Source organism: Mytilus galloprovincialis, chromosome 5, assembly GCF_965363235.1.
Source record: "Mytilus galloprovincialis chromosome 5, xbMytGall1.hap1.1, whole genome shotgun sequence".
NCBI classification, from domain to species: domain Eukaryota; kingdom Metazoa; phylum Mollusca; class Bivalvia; order Mytilida; family Mytilidae; genus Mytilus; species Mytilus galloprovincialis.
In genome coordinates, this window is record NC_134842.1 from 39,120,263 (window position 1) to 39,133,427 (window position 13,165).

General features: G+C 33.8%; 1 protein-coding gene across 1 annotated transcript in view; it reads right to left on the bottom strand.

Moving 5' to 3' along the window:
* LOC143075792 (ankyrin repeat domain-containing protein 27-like) overlaps positions 1-13,165 on the bottom strand; it is a 35,377-nt gene that overhangs the window by 21,162 nt on the left and 1,050 nt on the right. The window contains exons 2-5 of the mRNA XM_076251356.1: positions 12,488-12,593; positions 11,339-11,375; positions 7,754-7,830; positions 7,444-7,499 (exon numbers count right to left, since the gene is read on the bottom strand). Coding sequence (XP_076107471.1) covers positions 7,444-7,499; positions 7,754-7,830; positions 11,339-11,375; positions 12,488-12,593 — 276 coding nt within the window. The remainder of the gene's footprint in view (positions 1-7,443; positions 7,500-7,753; positions 7,831-11,338; positions 11,376-12,487; positions 12,594-13,165) is intronic.

The following is a 13,165-nucleotide window of genomic DNA, read 5'->3' on the forward strand; positions in this document are numbered from 1 at the left end:
GAGTTTAGTAAGGTGTTCATTATCACTGAACCAGTATATATTTGTTTAGGGGCCAGCTGAAGGACGCCTCCGGGTGCGAGAATTTCTCGTTGCATTGAAGACCTGTTGGTGACCTTCTGCTGTTGTCTGCTCTATGGTCGGGTTGTTGTCTCTTTGGCACATTCCCCATTTTCATTCTCAATTTTATGAATGAGTTTAATAAAATTGAGATTTTGAAAACTTCAGTTAGAGTGCGCAAAAAAAATTGCAGATTTCCAATCTAAAAAGGAGTGTAACTATAAAAAGGTCAAAGTTTTTGAGGTTTAAGCATTGAGGATAAGTAAAACTTAAATAAGTGTGGAAACAAACAAATTTGCAATTTTCCAAGTTATAAAGCGGTATAATTCTAAAATTGTAAATGATTTACTACCCTAGATTGAACCCTGCTTGCAAGTTTTTGTTTTTAGCATCGTGTATAAATTTTCAAAAATTTGCATGCCGTAAACTTGTTAGAGAGCAGAAATGAAAATGGCACAAACATTCAAGGGTAACACTTAATGTTCCCATTTCCTACGGTCATAGTATAAACAAAATTTTCTTTATGAATAATTATACTTTTAAAGTACAAAGATTTCAAGTAAAATTAGCAGTTTTAATAAATTTCCAGATAATAATCCATGATTATCTTTGTTGATTTTGAGTAAATTGAATGACACTTGTGAGCTTTATAACAAAAATTTTTTCATCAAAAGTTATTCAATTTAACTTTGAACTGGATGCTCGGCAGAGTGCAGCTTTAAACAACTGCTGAGGTCAACCCTGAACAGATGGGGCAAGTATGGACACAACATTCAAGCTTGATACAGCTCTGAATTTGGATTGTGATTAAATAGTTGACACAGCACATGTTTCTGACACAGAATGAATGTGGTCGAATCAGCTTAAATTTTTTTCTTTTGCTTTTGAGCAATACACTTTGCTGTTGAATAATAATCCCCTCAAAAAAAAATATTTGAAGAAATTTTTTTTTAAACTTCTGAAATCTGAAATGAGAAAAATTGTACACCTCCTTTTTTTTACCTCCCCTTTCCCTTATTCCAAAAATAATCTCAATTCAAATTTGTAATGAAGTTTGCAAGAATAACTACTCGTTTAACATGTTTAAATACATCATAAACAAGAAGTAATTGTAACAGGATGCTGTTACGAAGTCTCCCAAACAAAGCTCCCATAACTCGCCATTCAAATGGTCCCATGTTCATTTGATTTGATTTTTTGTCCCATACAAGAATATATATGGCTTACGAGTGGGGATCTCCACCATTTACAAGTATTCAAACAGGAGGGGGTGGTGATGACCCCCAGGGACTTTACCTACATTTCATTTGATTTGTTTTATTGTCCATACAAGAATATATATGGTTTAGGGGTGGGGATGTTGACCGTTTACAAGTTTTCAAACAAGAGGGGGTGGGGTGACCCCCTCGGGACTTCCCTTTTATATCATTTCATTTGTTTTATTGTCCCCTACAATAATATATATGGTTTAGGGGTGGGGATCTGGACCGTTTACAAGATAATAGCATATTCTCAAATCAAACAGGGTGGGGGGGACCCCCAGGAACTTCCCTTTAATTTCATTTAATTAGCCTTGTTATCCCATACAAGAATATATATGGTTTAGGGGTGGGGATGTTGACCGTTTACAAGTTTTCAAACAAGAGGGGGTGGGGTGACCCCCTCAGGACTTCCCTTTTATTTCATTTTCATTTGTTTTATTGTCCCCTACAAGAATACATATGGTTTAGGGGTGGGGATCTGGACCGTTTACAAGATAATAGTACATTCTTAAATTGAACAGGGTGGGGTGACCCCAAGGAACTTCCATTTAATTTCATTTGATTAGTTTTATTGTCCCATACAAGAATATATATGGTTTAGGGGTGGGGATGTTGACCGTTTACAAGTTTTCAAACAAGAGGGGGTGGGGTGACCCCCTAGGGACTTCCCTTTTATTTCATTTCATTTGTTTTATTGTCCCCTACAAGAATATATATGGTTAAGGGGTGGGGATCTGGACCGTTTACAAGATAATAGCACATTTTCAAATTGAACGGGGTGGGGAGGACCCCCGGGGACTTCCCTTTAATTTCATTTGATTTGTTTTATCGTTCCATTCAAGAATATATGAGGTTTAAGGGTGGGGATCTGGACCGGTTACAAGATAAAAGCATATTCTCAAATTGAAGGGGGTGGGGATGACCCCCATGGACTCCCCCTATATTTCATGTGATTTGTTTTATTGTCCTTTAATAATTTCTGAAGACTAGATGTATCTATCACTTACAGTTTTCAAGTTATATTCATTTGAAAATTTTAGAAAATAAAATCCCATAGGGTTCTATAGTAAACCCCTCCCTTCTTTCTGCCCCCCAAAATACCCCTTAATAGACCCCAATGCACAAACGAAAGATCGATGGCTCACCTAGACATATTAGTCTAACATTCTATGAAACCCTAAGTTAATCTGACCAGGGGTTTTGGAGAAACGCTGCGGACAAGTTCATTTTTAATGTGGCGGAATTTGCCATTGCAAGCAATAGCGGATGGCACCCTTTCCCCATTGCCAGGCCAGCGGCAGCCATTCAGAAATGTTTTGCTGTTTCCATTACAACGGCGGCCATTTTGAAAATTCGAAACTCAAAAGTTAAGTCTACATAAGCTAGGCAAAATTTATTATAAGTTTCATTAAATTTAAAGCATTTTGAAGTTTTTCATAATTTTGCTGTTCCCATGGTAACGGCGGCCATTTTGAATATTCCAAAGTCAAACCCCCGCTGCAATTTTTTCCCTCCATAATCATATATACCATCATATACCATTTAATGTCTCTAGAATAAATTTAACATTGATGTTCTGGAATGTTCTGTGAAAATTCAAAGTTTTGACCTTTTTGCATTGTTTTCATGGTAACAACAGATATTTTGGAAATTCCAACGCCAAATTCCACATCTTCCAATGTTGCTCATCGTTACTGTAAAGTTTCATTCAGTTTTGAGCATTTTGATATTTTGGAAATTTTTGGTGTAGTTTCCATGGCAACATAGTAGGTCCAATGTGTGCAAAAAATCATCCAACACCTGTATATAGTGGGCACCTACATTGTATTAAAATGTGATGATTCTGAGTGTAAGCATATTCAAACAGTTCACCAAAACAAAAAACAGAAATTTTTCACATTTGTTTCGTTTCCATGGCAACAGCAGCCATCTTGATGATGCCATACCTCACTGCACTATAGAATGTGGTGGTCAACATTATGGTATAGTTCCATCAATATTGTTAAAGCCAATTCTGAGAAATAGTATGGACAAAAAAGTGTGGAAGAATAAATATAAAAATAAGGCCACACCAATTTAATTTCTTGTTCTACGGATTTTTGGACTTCAAAATTTGGGGCGAGCGAGCGATTTGAAAATTTAAATAAAAAAATATTTAATTTGCAAATTTTTGAGGCGAAGCTTGAAAAGTAGAGGCGAGCGATTATAATTTTTTTTTGTAAACATAAAATAGTAGGTTTTCACAATATTAAAGCTTGATTTATCACTTGTACTTTGACATTTCTTTAATTTCTGAAGTATTTTTTCCCTGTTCACCAAGAAATAATTAAATCTGGTCTATGTATGACATGTATGTGTGACTGACAATGAGACAACTCTCCATCCAAGTCATAATCAGTTTGGGGAGAACCCCTTAATGTTATAAATATCCCTTTTACATGTTTTATGAGGGATCAATATAAGTTATCATATATTTGTTTGTACAAAAGGGCTCATATTTTCTCAAAGAACTATATATCTATCTGGTATTAAATGGTCAAAACATGTCCAAGAATTTTGTAATATTCCTGGACTTTAACCATGTTAACACATTTACTTTAACAGTTTAATATTATTCAAAATAAGTGGACCACTCTTTTAGAAAAAGTTGTTCATGTTGTTTAAAATATGATGTAACTCTCCTCTTTTTGGGTACAAAATTCTAAGTTTTCAAAGGTTTTGTATAGAAGAACTATACAAATCCTTGGTATTTCTATTTTCTTTTCTACATCAGTAAAATGACCCCTTGTCCATGTTGTCTGAGGGAGGGTTGTTCTCAACCTGATATAAATATTACAAACACAGGTCAAAGTACGGCCTTTTACACAGGGCTTTGATACAGACCAAACAGCAGGCTATAAAGTCTTAGGACCCAAAATTATTAGCGTACACAATTCGAACAGGAAAACCAACGATCTAATTTATATATCATGTACATCCAAACGGGAAAAATTATACCAATGAACAACATTACCAAACGATAACTGCTGAAAGACAGGCCCCTCAATCAATCAGGACAGGTGCATAAACATGCAGAGGCTATGGATAGTTTTGTTTCGCCAGCATACAATATAAGTGCAGTTGAAGGCAAATCCTTCAGAAGTTCTTTGTACTTTATTCTAACAACATGTTTTGATAGGGAATATAAGTAAGGGGGAAAGTAACCAATTTTTTGTTCTTAACTCCGGTATTTCCGCTGATATAGATTTATATCGGAGATACAAATCCTTGATCGGAGCACTCCCGCTTTGGATAAGTAGGTTTCATGCTGAAACAAATATTCTCACAGATATTTACAAAGTGTCCTGGGGTGCTTTTATGTTTAAAATCGTTATATACAGGTTAGACTGTGATTTTAAAAACAAATGTTGATATCTTTTTATAATGTTTACAAAAAAAAACACGGTGCGGGAAATGGACATGATTACATTTCCGGATGCGGGAAGCGGGAATATAAAAAAAATAAAAAAATTCTGTTTTGAAAAAAATAGGTGCGGGCGGATCCGTCGAACAAGGAATCAAATTGGTGTGGCCTAATAAGACAAAAAGAAACGAACAATAACAATATGTCACCCCAACTCCGTTGAGGGTGCCATAACTAGATTTGTAATTGCTAGCAATAACGGATGGCACCCTTCCCCCATTGCCAGATGAGCGGCAGCCAGTTTGAAAATTCCAAAGTCAAATAGTGCATCTACAGATGTCTAGTAACATTTTTGCAAAGTTTCATTAAGTTTGAAGCATTTGGAAATTATGGATATTTTTGCTGTTTCCATGGTAACGGCGGCCATTTTGAATATTCCAAAGTCAAACCCCTGCTGCAATTTATTCCCTCCATAATCATATACCATTTAATGTCTCTAGAATAAATTTAACATTGATGTTCTGGAATGTTCTGTGAAAATCCAAAGTTTTGACCTTTTTGCATTGTTTCCAAGGTAACAACAGATATTTTGGAAATTCCAACGCCAAATTCCACATCTTCCAATGTTGCTCATCGTTACTGTGAAGTTTCCTGAAGTTTGGAGCATTTTGAGAATTCTGAAATTTTTGGTGTAGTTTCCATGGCAACATAGTAGTTCCAATGATCACCAAAATCATCCAACACCTGTATATAGTGGGCACCTACATTGTATTAAAATATAATGATTCTGAGATAAAGCATATCCAAACAGTTCACCAAAACAAAAAACTGGATTTTTTCACATTCGTTCTGTTTCCATGGAAACGGTAGCCATCTTGAACCATTCCATGCTTCCTGCAACTCTGCACCTGGGGGTCCTTACTATAGTAGAGTTCCATCAACATTGGTCCATTGGATTTCGAGAAATCACCTGGACAAAATTTGTTGCAAGAAAAAAAATAATAATAATAATAAGAAAAAAAAGAAACGTAGAATAACAATATGTCACCCCAACTCCGTTGAGGGTGCCATAATAACAAAGAAACGGAGGAATAACAATATGTCACCCGACATTGTCGATCGGGTGACATAATAACAAAGAAACATAAGAAAAGCAATATGTCACCCGACATTGTCGATCGGGTGACATAAAAAGAAGAATAATAAAAATAACTAGATTTGCCATTGCAAGCAATAGCGGATGGCACCCTTCCCCCATTGCCAGGCCAGCGGCAGCCATTCAGAAAATTTTTGCTGTTTCCATGGCAACGGCGACCATTTTGAAAATTCGAAACTCAAAAGTTTAGTCTACATAAGCTAGGCAACATTTGTAATAAGTTTCATTAAATTTAAAGCATTTTGAAGTTTTTCATAAGTTTGCTGTTCCCATGGTAACGGCGGCCATTTTGAATATTCCAAAGTCAAACCCCCGCTGCAATTTTCTTACTCCATAATCATATATACCATTTAATGTCTGTAGAGTAAATTTAACATTGATGTTCTGGAATGTTCTGTGAAAATTGAAAGTTTTGACCTTTTTGCATTGTTTCCATGGTAACTACAGATATTTTGGAAATTCCAACGCCAAATGCCACATCTTCCAATGTTGCTCATCGTTACTGTGAAGTTTCATGAAGTTTGGAGCATTTTGATATTTTTGAAATTTTTGGTGTAGTTTCCATGGCAACATAGTAGTTCCAATGAGTGCCAAAATCATCCAACACCTGTATATAGTGGGCACCTACATTGTATTAAAATATGATGATTCTGAGTTAAAGTCTATCCAAACAGTTCGAGAAAACAAAAAACTAGATTTTTTCACATTTCTTTCGTTTCTATGGCAACGGCAGCCATCTTGATGGTGCCATACTCCACTGCACTATAGAATGTGGTGGTCTACATTATGGTATAGTTCCATCAATATTGTTCAAGCCAATTCTGAGAAATAGTATGGACAAAAAAGTGTGGAAGAATAAATATAATAATAAGACAAAAAGAATCGAACAATAACAATATGTCACCCCAACTCCGTTGAGGGTGCCATAATAAGAACTGAGCAAAAACAATAAGTCTCCAAACTTTGTTTGGGAGACTTAAATATTAAGATATAAAATGACATAGTCACTTAATTAATACAATGTAGTAACTTCTAAAAATAAATTCACAGCTAATCATCTCAAGACAATCATCCTTTCTTAATACATAATTTTCAAGCATTGCAAGGGAGGTAATCAAACATATAACAGTATTCTTTAAATGGAATTGACATACCTCCCTTACACTGCTTTTAAAATGTCTAAACTGTCCTTTAACCAGAAAAACCCTTTTTAGCCCCAAATTGCTAATTTATTTGAACCATAACCCCCTCATAACCATCCTTTTGTAATATGGAAACTTGTGGTATAATTTAAGAGAGATACATGTACATAACACTGAAATACAAGTTATTGACTGGAAACTACAAAAATAATTATTTGGGCCCCTTTTTTTGGCCTCTAATTCCTAAACCTTTAGGACCATAACCCCCAAAATCACTCACAACCTTTCTTTTGTGGTATCGATTTCTATTTACTTATACTAAAGTTATTAAATTTTTAATTTTTACGGATGTATAAAAATCAACATCAACTGTAAAATCTAACCGAATCACATTGATTGTAAGTACACTATTAATACACTAACCTGACTGTATCCCTGTTCTTCATTGATTATTTTGATATGATGTTTTCCTTCGTAACCTGTAACATACATATCTTGGTTTTATTACGTTTTCAACCATGACTATTTACTCAAAAAAAATTTCTTCTGACAGATTGATTTACAAAATACTGATTGATTGATAGATCCTTAATGTAGAACTTTTTCATGTTAAATGAGTCTTGTTACATAAGTAAGAGCAATATACACTTAACTAATTTGTTAACATGCTTGTTCACAATGTTACAATTGACATGAACCCTCATAACTTCCTAATGATCATAAAATATCTTACCTTCCCCTGTTACAAATTCTTTTCTTTTTTCATCTAAATGAACTGAAATTTTGTCACTTGACAACAAAAAATATTCTCTGAAATATAGAAAATAATCATATTTTTTCCAGAAAGAAACAGATGCAAATTCATAGTACTTACTCATATAGTTATTAGAAAATTCAATGTTTATTACCCAGTTCTAGACAGGACATTTATGGTAGAGAGAAGTTTAATTAGATATAATTTAATTTTGGATGTAACACGTCTTCTGATTGGCTGACTTTATTTTGTTATCAGCCCATAGACATAATTTAGTCATGTGACAGTGACATCATCAAGGTTTTTCGTGGTTTTTTACAGTTTAAAATGGAATTTAGAATTAAATTATAAGAAATAACTGTAATATTTTTTCTGTCTATTCGAAATAACATAAAAAATGTGGTGCATACTGTTAAATGTGTGCTGGTGGTTGTACCACAGGATTGTGCATGCGTCTAGTGTGGTAGAGCCATAGGCTTTTTATCACCGCTGGCTAGCCTGCTTGCAGATGAAAAAGAAAGCCGAGTGAGTAAGTCTTTCTGCCAGTACATAGCCTCTGCACTATTCAAGACTTCTGCAATGCCTCCACGCGACGGCACACGGTAACTAGGGTCCAGTACCCTAGGCATAATTGTAGAGGATCTCGGAGTAGCAAGGACCCCAGAGATGCAGTGTGTAGGCCCACCGGCGTGTGGACATGCCCTAGCACTCATCAACCTTGCCCCAGCTATGGGTAAATAGTTGGCCAGATGAGGGTCGTTAACCTTGGTTGGTAACTAATCTATGAGAGTAAACTCTATCTAAACCGGGTAGATCACAACTCGATAGCCATGGTAGGCAACTGATCTATAGGACGGGAACCTAGATGAAAAACCCCTGGTCCTCCTAGGTGGGGGTTAAGCATGAGGCTAATAACCTCATCTTGTAACCAGGTGCTCCGCAGGGCGCAGCTTTATACGACCGCATAGGTCGAACCCTGAACAGTTGGGGCAAGTTTGGACAAAACATTCAAGCGTGATACAGCTCTGAATTTGGATTGTGATCAAATTTTTGACATTACATGTTTTTTTTTTACACAAAACAAATGTCAAGATTTTACAAATCAATCAAAGATTTCTTCTTCAAACTTTTTAAATCTAAAATTAAATAGTTGACACAGCATAGGTTTCTGACACAGAATGAATGTGGTCTAATGAACTTAAAAGTTTTTTTTTGCCTTTGAGCAATTCACTATGCTGTTGAATATTAATCCTCTCAAAAAAATGTTTGAAGAAATTTTCTTTTTATTTATGAAATCTGAAATGAGAAAAATTTAAACTCCCCCCCCCCCCTTTTTTTCACATCCCCGTTTCCCTTTTTCCAAAACTGATATCAATTCAAATTTCTAATGGAGTTTGCAACAATAACTACTCTTTTAAATACATCATAAAATATTAAAATGTAAAATAAAGTGCTTGTTATCACTGAATGGTAAAGATTGGTTGGTAGTAAAAGTGAATATACATTGTTTATTGTATAAAACAATAAAAAAAACTTATTCAGCAACATTTTATATTGGCAAATTTCCAATGAAGTTATTTACATAAAGTTATTGGCAAATAAAAATAGAAAATGACATCATAGTCATGTCTGGCAAATGTCCAACATACATTATCTAAAAACATTTTAGATAAGATAAGGAAAAAAAGCTTCATCAGCAGCATTTTATATTGGCAAATTTCCAATGAAGTTATTTACATAAAGTTATTGGCAAATAAAAATAGAAAATGACATCATAGTCATGTCTGGCAAATTTCCAACATATATTATCAACTACTATTCTATACAAAGAAAGATAACTCCAATTGAAAATTAATTGCTATTGCACAATATTGTGCAATTAGATATTTCTTGCTATTGTGCAATACTGTGCAATTGAAAATTTCTTGCTATTGCACAATACTTGATATGGAATCCTGATTTGGACCAACTTGAAAACTGGGCCCATAATCAAAAATCAAAGTACATATTTAGATAAAGCATATCAAATAAGCCCAAGAATTTAATTTTTTTTAAATCAAACTTCGTTTAATTTTGGACCCTTTGGACCTTAATATAGACCAATTTGAAAACTGGACCAAAAATTAAGAATCTACATACACAGTTAGATTTGGCATATCAAAGAACCCATTTATTCAATTTTTGATGAAATCAAACAAAGTTTAATTTTGGACCCCCATTTGGACCAACTTGAAAACTAGGCCAATAATTAAAAATCTAAGTACATTTTTAAATTCAGCATATCAAAGAACCCCAAGGATTCAATTTTTGTTAAAATCAAACTAAGTTTAATTTTGGACCCTTTGGACCTTAATGTAGACCAATTTGAAAACGGGACCAAAAATTAAGAATCTACATACATAGTTAGATTCGGCATATCAAAGAACCCCAATTATTCAATTTTTGATGAAATCACACAAAGTTCAATTTTGGACCCTTTGGGCCCCTTATTCCTAAACTGTTAGGACCAAAACTCCCAAAATCAAACCCAACCTTCCTTTTATGGTCATAAACCTTGTGTTTAAATTTCATAGATTTCTATTTACTTATACTAAAGTTATGGTGCAAAAACCAAAAATAATGCTTATTTGGGCCCCTTTTTGGCCCTTAATTCATACACTGTTGTGACCTCAACTCTCAAAATCAATCCCAACCTTCCTTTTGTGGTCATGAACATTGTGTTTAAATTTCATTGATTTCTATTTACTTAAACTAAAGTTATTGTGCGAAAACCAAGAATAATGCTTATTTGGGCCCTTTTTTGGCCCATAATTCCTAAACTGTTGGAACCAAAACTCCCAAAATCAATCCCAACCTTTCTTTTGTGGTCATAAACCTTGTGTCAAAATTTCATAGATTTCTATTAACTTAAACTAAAGTTATAGTGCGAAAACCAAGAAAATGCTTATTTGGGCCCTTTTTGGCCCCTAATTCCTAAAATGTTGGGACCAAAACTCCCAAAATCAATCCCAACCTTCCTTTTGTGGTCATAAACCTTGTGTTAAAATTTCATAGATTTCTATTCACTTTTACTAAAGTTAGAGTGCGAAAACTAAAAGTATTCGGACGACGACGACGACGACGACGACGACGCCAACGTGATAGCAATATATGACGAAAAATTTTTCAAATTTTGCGGTCGTATAAAAAGACTATTATTACAGAAATCAACACAATACTGTTAAATAACCTGCTACGCACGTTATTCAGTGTGCAAATTTTTTATGTTATTTCTTCATAGACAGAAAAAATATTACAGTCATTCCTTAAATATCTTGTGGGGTTCCAAGATTTTGACAGTATTATCTGCTTTATCATTAATAAACACTTCTCTCTGTCAGAACAAAACATGACAAGTATAACTTTACCATTTTCTGCCTACTGTATAAGGCCTTGTTTCAAGTGTATTCTAAAAATAATACAAATCAATACATTCAATATATTAAGGAAAAGTTGAATGATGATTTTAATACAATGTTATAAATTATGTGCATTGATAGACATATTAAGTGCATAAACACTCACCCTTTAAAGTATGGGGATGGCTTTAATATATGACTCGCTGAAAGCATACAGAAAACAAAATATTTATAATCTGTGACCAGTAATACTACTTCTTAAAAGATGTTTATTTATCATGAAACTGTCAAAATTGGTTTATTATTAATCAACACATTTAAACTGTGTCTTTTTAATCATTTAGACTTATTTTATATCTTAAAGAATTGAAAAGGTTTTAATATAAGAGCATAACAATAGATCTGCACTGAACTTAAATTTTCATATGCTTGAAATGAAGCTTTGTATTGTTTATCATGTTTCTGTGATGTTCAAAAAATGAACTAGTGAAAATATGGGGTAGGTCATGAAAGGCAAACAAAAAATATGTTTACAAAACATAATAAACATGGACTATAGTCATGAATAAAGTGATTCATAATGTTTGTACTGGATTTAAAAGTGCTTAACCAAATATGTCATAATATGTCTTATGGCATTTTTATGCACCTGTCCTAGAAGTCAGGAACCTGTTGTTCAGTTGTTGTCCTTTGTTGGTGTGGTCCATAGGTGTTTTCTTTTCTTGTTTTTGTATATAGATTAAACCATTGGCTTTCCTATTTGAATTGTTTTAGACTAGTCTTTAGGGTCTTTATTATAGCTTTCTGTTTGGTTTCAGCCAGGGTTCAGTGTTGAAGGTCATACTTGACCTATAATTGTTTACTTTTTACACTTTGTGACTTGGATGGAGAGTCCTTCCATTGGCACTCATACCACATCTAGTTATTCATATTTACATAAAATGTGTTTAGTTTAGTTTAGTTTAGTTTAAACATATTTATTTATAGTGGATTGGGAAACAAGTTTTGCAACTTATATTAATCCATTTCCACTTTGCGGGTGCGAGTGCTGCCTTGTAGCGGCATTAGCCTGCTCTTTTTCGAAATCTACAAGGGTGTCATTAACATGCAAGAGATATGGCTCTCTCTTAACACGGGTCAGCCATTTATCATGTTTATCGTCCCCTTCTGACGGACTATCATCGTTTCCTCGAGACCATACTCGCAAATGGTTTGGTAAACATGAAAATTGAGGCTAGACAGGAAGACAGGAAACATGACTTTTATTTTTGGCCTTACTCCCAATCAAGTTTCAATCATAATTGCATAAACTTACCTATAAATTTGACAGAAAATGTCAACTCAATGAGTGATGTTGTCTGTGGAACACACAGTATATAACCATTATCTTGGACTTCTTTGTACAGGTTTTTATGTGTAGTCTGAAATTTAAAAAAAACAGTTCAGTGATTTACATGATTAAATCTGAAATACGTCTTTTAAATATTTCAACCATGATGATATTAACGGACACCAAAAAAAATCAATTAACAGTTACTTCTTTTTTTAACTTAATAACTATAATCTATATCTACACAAATATATAAATAAGAATATGTAGTATGATCATGAGACAGTGTAAATGTATGTAAACATGCCTTTTTTGGTCAATTCTGAAATTATTGCATGTATTGCAAGGTTTTTATTAATGTCATGTGATAGCAAATAATGTGAAAGAGTGAGCATCACACTAATTTTTCCATTAAATAGTATCATCTATATCATATCTGTTGGAAAAATTATACATAATTTGAATACAGTAGAATTAAACAAAATCATTCTCTGATTTTCATGGAAAGGATTCAAAATCATTTGACAAGATTGATATCAAGGTTGGGTTGGTTTTCTATTTCCTCGTCAATGACAGGGAACTGGTCAGTAACATGGTTTTAATTATTATTGCTTATCAAAAACAAAACAAGATCACTCAAAATCATTCTTTTTTTTTAGTTTT